The sequence below is a fragment of the Mercurialis annua genome, linkage group LG8 (genome assembly GCF_937616625.2).
Source record: "Mercurialis annua linkage group LG8, ddMerAnnu1.2, whole genome shotgun sequence".
NCBI lineage: Eukaryota > Viridiplantae > Streptophyta > Magnoliopsida > Malpighiales > Euphorbiaceae > Mercurialis > Mercurialis annua.
The window spans coordinates 3,080,986-3,086,806 of NC_065577.1; the positions used below are offsets into that span (position 1 = coordinate 3,080,986).

The following is a 5,821-nucleotide window of genomic DNA, read 5'->3' on the forward strand; positions in this document are numbered from 1 at the left end:
ACACATACTAATCAAAAGTCTTACATATTCAAAAAATAAAAAAGGTTACTGCAAAAAAACTAACTTATATATTCTCAGTTTCTAAACAAAGTTACTTCACAAAAACTTAATACATCATCAAGACCTAGAAGTTGACTTCGGGCAGCATCCTCGTCATTATATGTCATCCTCTGAACCAAGCTCCCATGATCGACATACACAAAGCTCCATCTTTACCAACCCGTCAGGAAAAAAATCACGATCACTGCTATCAAGAAGTAACCCTGTCAACGAACGGTAGTAACTGTTGGTGTCTTGAAAATTCTTCGTAGAAGAATGAAACCTGTCAACGGAGGATTCAGTAAATTTTATTTCGATGTCATTAGGGCAGCGTCCGTTTGACATTGGTCCCAGACAAAACATAGTTGTGATATTCCCATAAGAAGACGTTGTGTTGTTCAGAACAAACACAGTGTCTGATGTGTCCTCTTGGAGAAGTAAGCCCCTATCATCCAAGTTCAGAGAAACACCGAATCTACGTCTAAAATGGAATGGTATAAAAGAATTTGTATGCATCTCTTTGTAGTGAGCGTAAATCATTTTGGACGACCCTTTGACATTGCAGTCTGGAAGCGGGCATGAACACGCTACGAAGGAACAGTATTTCTCGTGGTTTGTCTTTGCGTCGTATCTGAAGCTTTCTGTGCATCCATAAATTTTTTTCTGGAAAAACACTGTAAGAGCCTCCACGACCGCTTCCATTGCCCGATTTCTCATTGATCCTATGGGCAAAGTGCAAGAATGGCATTTTTTAACCTTCACAGAGCATGTGCTGCAAGTTGTGTGACCATTCTCACACTGAAGAAAAGAAACTGTTATATGATAAACAATAAACTAATCTAAAAGTTCAAAAAATGAAAACATATAAATGAAATGTCAAAAACCTGAATAATTGGAGGAATTAACGGTTCGCAGCAGATGGGGCAATCCATAACTTCAAGATTAAATGAACGAACTATATTATCAGACATAGCTTTATTTATTTTAATATGAAGAATGAACTCTGTAAGTGGTAAGTCGGTTGTAATTAAGCATGATAACTTGTTTAAATAAGTTGGATACTTGTCTTTTCATATTCAACCTAACCATCGTGTTGTTTCCCAAGTCATTGGATGGGCTAAATGGGGGTAATCAAAGGGTATATACTTAATGATCAACAGATGGGTTTATTGGTTTCTTAAACATAATTAATGATGAGATAAGTCATTATTTACAATTAATGATATTGGGCTGCAAACTACACCAAACATCCATAATATAATAATTACTCTAGTAAATTAATAATTACTGTATAAAATTTTAAATTACAAAAAATTAATGATAAGACAAGTCAAGTTTTTTTCATTAATAATACGCAACATTACATTAAATGGAAACAACATTACATCTGTTAATATTTTTATCAAGTTTTCTTCATGCAATGAAAGGCTACACTGCATCCTGCAACTGCACAAGCAGCACAAAAACCAAACTTCATGATCCTGGTTGACCTCTTCAAGTCTGCACACTTGACCTCCATGTGCTTGATCTGTTCCTTCAGTGTGTTTATCTCCATAAAAAGTAGACCACTTTCCTCAAACAAGATTCCATTTTCATCGCGATACATCTCAATGGACTCCTTCAATTCCTCATTTTCGTCTACGTACATATCATGGGACTCCTTCAATCCCTGGAACTCGTCATTTTTAGCAGCAAGCAAATTTTTGGCCTCCTCCAGTTGAGCAGTCATGACATTAATGTCACTTTTCAAGCCTCGGACCACCGACATTTGGTTAGGCATGTCATTGTCTAGCCAGGCAAAAAAATCACACTGATTCTGGAAAATTTAGGTCGAAAAAATAAAGGCTCAATACATGCAGCAATCTGAACAAAGAAATAAAGGCTCAGTACATGCAGTAAAGCACATCAATTACTTACAGTTCTGTTTGAACAAGTGTGAAATCTTCGACCTGGGTTTCTATCTGTTGACAAAATTTGTAAACGACATGGGATTCCGCAATCGCAAACCACTGGTGCAGATACCCTTTCTGTTTGCAGTCGTGTTCTTTGTTAAAAAACAGTTCCAAAGTTTGCAACCCTAGAAGTCTAAGTAGTAATCGATGGGTGATAGATGGAAACGAAGAACGAAATAAGAAAACCAGCTACTTATTGACTATTTAAGTGGGGCGCTGTTAAAATTCAAATGTAGGCCATGCTGATATCAATTAATAAATAAAGGGCCATAGATGATCATCCATTTCAACATTAGGTTCTACGATTGATGAAGCTTAAAATATAAGGGTCCACGGTTGATAAATTATATAATATGAGGGTCCACTGTAAAATGTGACTTGGGACATGGGGAATTTACAAATAAACATAAGGGCCATGTATAATAATTTATTAAATCTTAGGGTCCATGATTGATTACTCTTATGTTTTGAGGGTCTGCATTTGACTGGCCCTATATCTATCTACTAAAATGATCGTTTATCAAAAACCTGCAAATTAATAGACAGGAACTATAATTTACATAAATAGACAAGAAATTCACAACCAACCAACACCCATATGTTCAGGACAGATTCAGTTACAGTATCTCGCCACAAAATACAAGGTCCAAAATCAATATTATCTAGGCACAAAAGAAATCTAGCCCTGCCTAGGTCTTGTCCTCAGATGTTCCTTGTATCTTTCAGACGCATCTGTAACACTCTTCTTGCACTGTCTTTTGGGTGGAGCATCATCATCAACTGCACTCGTTTGGCTGTCAAGATTACAAGCAGCTTCTGTTTCAGATGGGAATGTCTGGTGTGCTGGGGATGCGTGCGGCACTTCATTAGTAGCCTACACAAAAACACAATTAGAAGGGAGATTGTACTTACACAGGCAACCGAAATTTCAGAAAGTGACTTACGTCGGGAATCTGTACTTCACTTTCTGCCATTGGTCCTTCACCTTCATTTACAGATGGTTGCTGTTCACCTCCAGCCGAAGCTTGACCTCTTTCCTTTAAATGTTTCCTTATATTGTGGCCAAACTGTCCACATTCGCTACACTTAACTCGCTGACACCCCTTGCGTGATAACTTGGCCCTCGACGCTTGTGCTTCGCTAGCTTTCTCGGCAGCCTGCTTTTCAAGCTCCTCAGCCTCCAATCGCCTTACCGTTGCCTTTCTCACTCTCTTCTTTTGTTGGACTGGTGAGGGTGGGAGTATGATACTGAAGGGGTTTGGGTCTGTTTCCCACATATCAGCCCCATTCATGGGGTTGATAACAGAGCTATAAACTCGCTCGTACGTGGCTTTGCTATAACAGGCATCAACGTACCTCTGTGGGTGTTCATTGTTCTCATGAATAGCAGCACACGCATGCACGCATGGAATCCCAGTCAGGTCCCATCTCCTACAGGTGCAAGTTCTTTCAGGCAAATTCACCACAAACTGCCCCCCGAGACCACTAACTTGAATTTGAGGGCCGCCGGTAGGGGTTGCGGTGTACTTCCATCCCTCGTCAATGATCTTGTCAAGCTTCTTTATAATTTTAGGGCACACATCAGTCTGAAATTTGCTCCCCAAAATTTGCTTGTCACTAATCCGCTTCATGAGCTGGGTTCTGATCATTCCGAACATGGTCAAAATTGGTTTGACTCTGGCAGCCAGGATGTACTTGTTGAATGCATCGGCCATATTGTTGAGGAGAATGTCGCACTTCACCTATGTACCAAAATAGTACCTAGACCAATGCACTCTTGATCTAGCACTAATCCACTCGTATGCCTCTGAATGGCTGTCTTCCAAAACCTTCATTGCCGCAACATATTTGGATTTGTAAGAAGCTATCCCAATGTTCCATATCAGAGGCTTCAAGTGTTGATGGTGAAATGTGGACCTATAATTTGACCACAGATGCCTCCAGCAGAACCTATATTCAGAATAGGGAAACAACTCCTTCACGGCGTTGATCAATCCCTACATGTGAACCAACATAGTAGAATAATCAACCATGGACCCTGGATTACACATTTTAAATCAGCAGTGGACACTAAACATTCTAAACTCCTTCAGTGTGGACCTTTAACTATGAATCTGTCATCTACTGACATCCCTAGAGTTTATACTAACATCAACTGTGGATCCTACTCAGTAAGAAAGAAAACAAGCTGCTGCTATAAAGTAGTTACCTTCTGTTTATCAGACATGAAAACTGAGCTGTTGCCCAAGTGCAGATCCGCCTTCAGCAGCTCCATAAACCACGTCCAAGACTCGATGTTCTCCACCTTCACCCACGCCATTGCAAGGGGGTACATGCAATCATTCGGGTCAATACCGGTTGCAGAAAGCAACTGACCCCCATACTTTCCCTTGAGCCAACAACCGTCAAGGCACACAATCTCCCTAAGGCCATTCCTGAAAGCCCTCTTCATCGCATCAAAACAGACATACATGCCTTGAAATTTCCCTCTCGGCTCTTTAAACTCGACAGTGCTGCCAGGATTTGTTCTAAGGACCTCCCTCCTGTAGTCATAAATCTTCTCATACTGCCCATCTTCATCCCCATCCAACTTATCCAATGCCATCCTCCTAGCTCTTCTTGCTTTCTGGATAGGGATGTTCTGTTTCAGCTCTCTTTGGATCTTGCCCTTAAACTGCTCAGGGGTATAGTCGGGATTGTTTCTGAACTCCTCCAAAAAACTATCTGCCAGATACGCACTTGTGACGTGGAAGTTGGTATAGTCGGGATTGTTTCTGAACTCCTCCAAAAAACTTCTCATTAGTGGGGAACCAAACTTGATACTTGTTGACTATGCCCCACTCCCTGCAGGCCATCTTGAACTGGTGCCTATTATCAAACAACATTCCTTCAGTGAATGAGGGATTGGCTCTCGCAGCCTGCTCATCAAACCTGTTAAACCGCGTACCAGTTTGACCATCAGAATCAGAGGCTGTGTTGTTGTCATCCGATGCAATATAGTCCGACTCAGCTTCATTTAAATCCGGATTTATGGTTCATTCTACACCACCTGGCCCAAATTCTGGCTGTGTACTACCCCTTGGTCTGCCACCAGACCTCTGTGTTGATTGAACATCGTGTTCATCCCATTGACTGGAACCGATGACTCTTCGTCTAGTTGGCCTGTTGATCTCAGCTCTGTCAAGAGATCGTCGTCATCATCCCATACATCGTAATCGGGGTCAACTATGTAATCATCAATATCGGGGTCAAATGCATCTTCCATCTGCCCCCCGTCATCTTGCACATTATGCTCTTCATCCACAGGCCCCCCCTCCTCTTGCACATTCTGCTCTGCATCCACATGCCCCCCTCCTCTTGCACATTCTGCTCTGCATCCACATGCCCCCTTCCTCTTGCGCATTATGTTCTTCATTTACAGCCCCAGCCTCCGGCACATTATGCTCTTCATTTACAGCCCCCTCAGGAACATCCTTCTCTCTTCCAATGGGCATTTCAAATAGCACCCGAAGCTCAGCTGAAAGGCCATCTAACAACTCATCGAAGTTTCCCTATTTTTTCCACTGGTCCTCAACCTGACTTGGCCTCTCAGGTTCCCATTGCTCATCACCAGCAGGGCCTCTCTGATTAGCTTCTTGATTGACCTCACCAAGGTCCCCTTCGTTCCACATCCCATTAGTAGCAGGTAACCCATCATAAAGCCCATCACTAACCTCATCTATTCCAATCTGCCCATGCTCGTCATCGTTTGGCCCCTCAGTTTGGCCCTCACTCACCCCATCTTTCTGCCCCTCGTTCAGCTCCTCATTTAGCCCTTGGGTCAGATTTTG

The 5,821-nt window shown here is 41.9% G+C and overlaps 2 protein-coding genes across 2 annotated transcripts; both read right to left on the reverse strand.

Moving 5' to 3' along the window:
• Positions 1-156: 156 nt before the first annotated feature.
• LOC126660595 (E3 ubiquitin-protein ligase SINA-like 10) lies at positions 157-1,010 on the reverse strand. The gene is made up of 2 exons (XM_050354160.1): positions 924-1,010; positions 157-837 (listed from the first exon to the last, which is right to left on the reverse strand). The coding sequence occupies exons 1-2, from the start codon at positions 1,008-1,010 to the stop codon at positions 157-159; spliced, it is 768 nt and encodes a 255-aa protein (XP_050210117.1).
• A 2,723-nt stretch (positions 1,011-3,733) lies between these two features.
• On the reverse strand, positions 3,734-5,406 carry LOC126660596 (uncharacterized). The gene is made up of 4 exons (XM_050354161.1): positions 5,088-5,406; positions 4,815-5,001; positions 4,201-4,765; positions 3,734-3,988 (listed from the first exon to the last, which is right to left on the reverse strand). The coding sequence occupies exons 1-4, from the start codon at positions 5,404-5,406 to the stop codon at positions 3,734-3,736; spliced, it is 1,326 nt and encodes a 441-aa protein (XP_050210118.1).
• Positions 5,407-5,821: the final 415 nt, after the last annotated feature.

Bases quoted from the DNA above. Each gene is read 5' to 3' on its own strand.
- LOC126660595 (XM_050354160.1), bottom strand. From the start codon at position 1,010: ATGTCTGATAATATAGTTCGTTCATTTAATCTTGAAGTTATGGATTGC. The intron at 838-923 runs GTTTTTGACATT...TCTTTTCTTCAG, and splicing joins TAATTCCTCCAATTATTCAG to TGTGAGAATGGTCACACAAC.
- LOC126660596 (XM_050354161.1), bottom strand. From the start codon at position 5,406: ATGAAGAACATAATGCGCAAGAGGAAGGGGGCATGTGGATGCAGAGCA. The intron at 5,002-5,087 runs GTCTGGTGGCAG...ATTTAAATGAAG, and splicing joins GATGTTCAATCAACACAGAG to CTGAGTCGGACTATATTGCA. The intron at 4,766-4,814 runs GTATCAAGTTTG...GGAGGAGTTCAG, and splicing joins GAGTGGGGCATAGTCAACAA to AAACAATCCCGACTATACCA.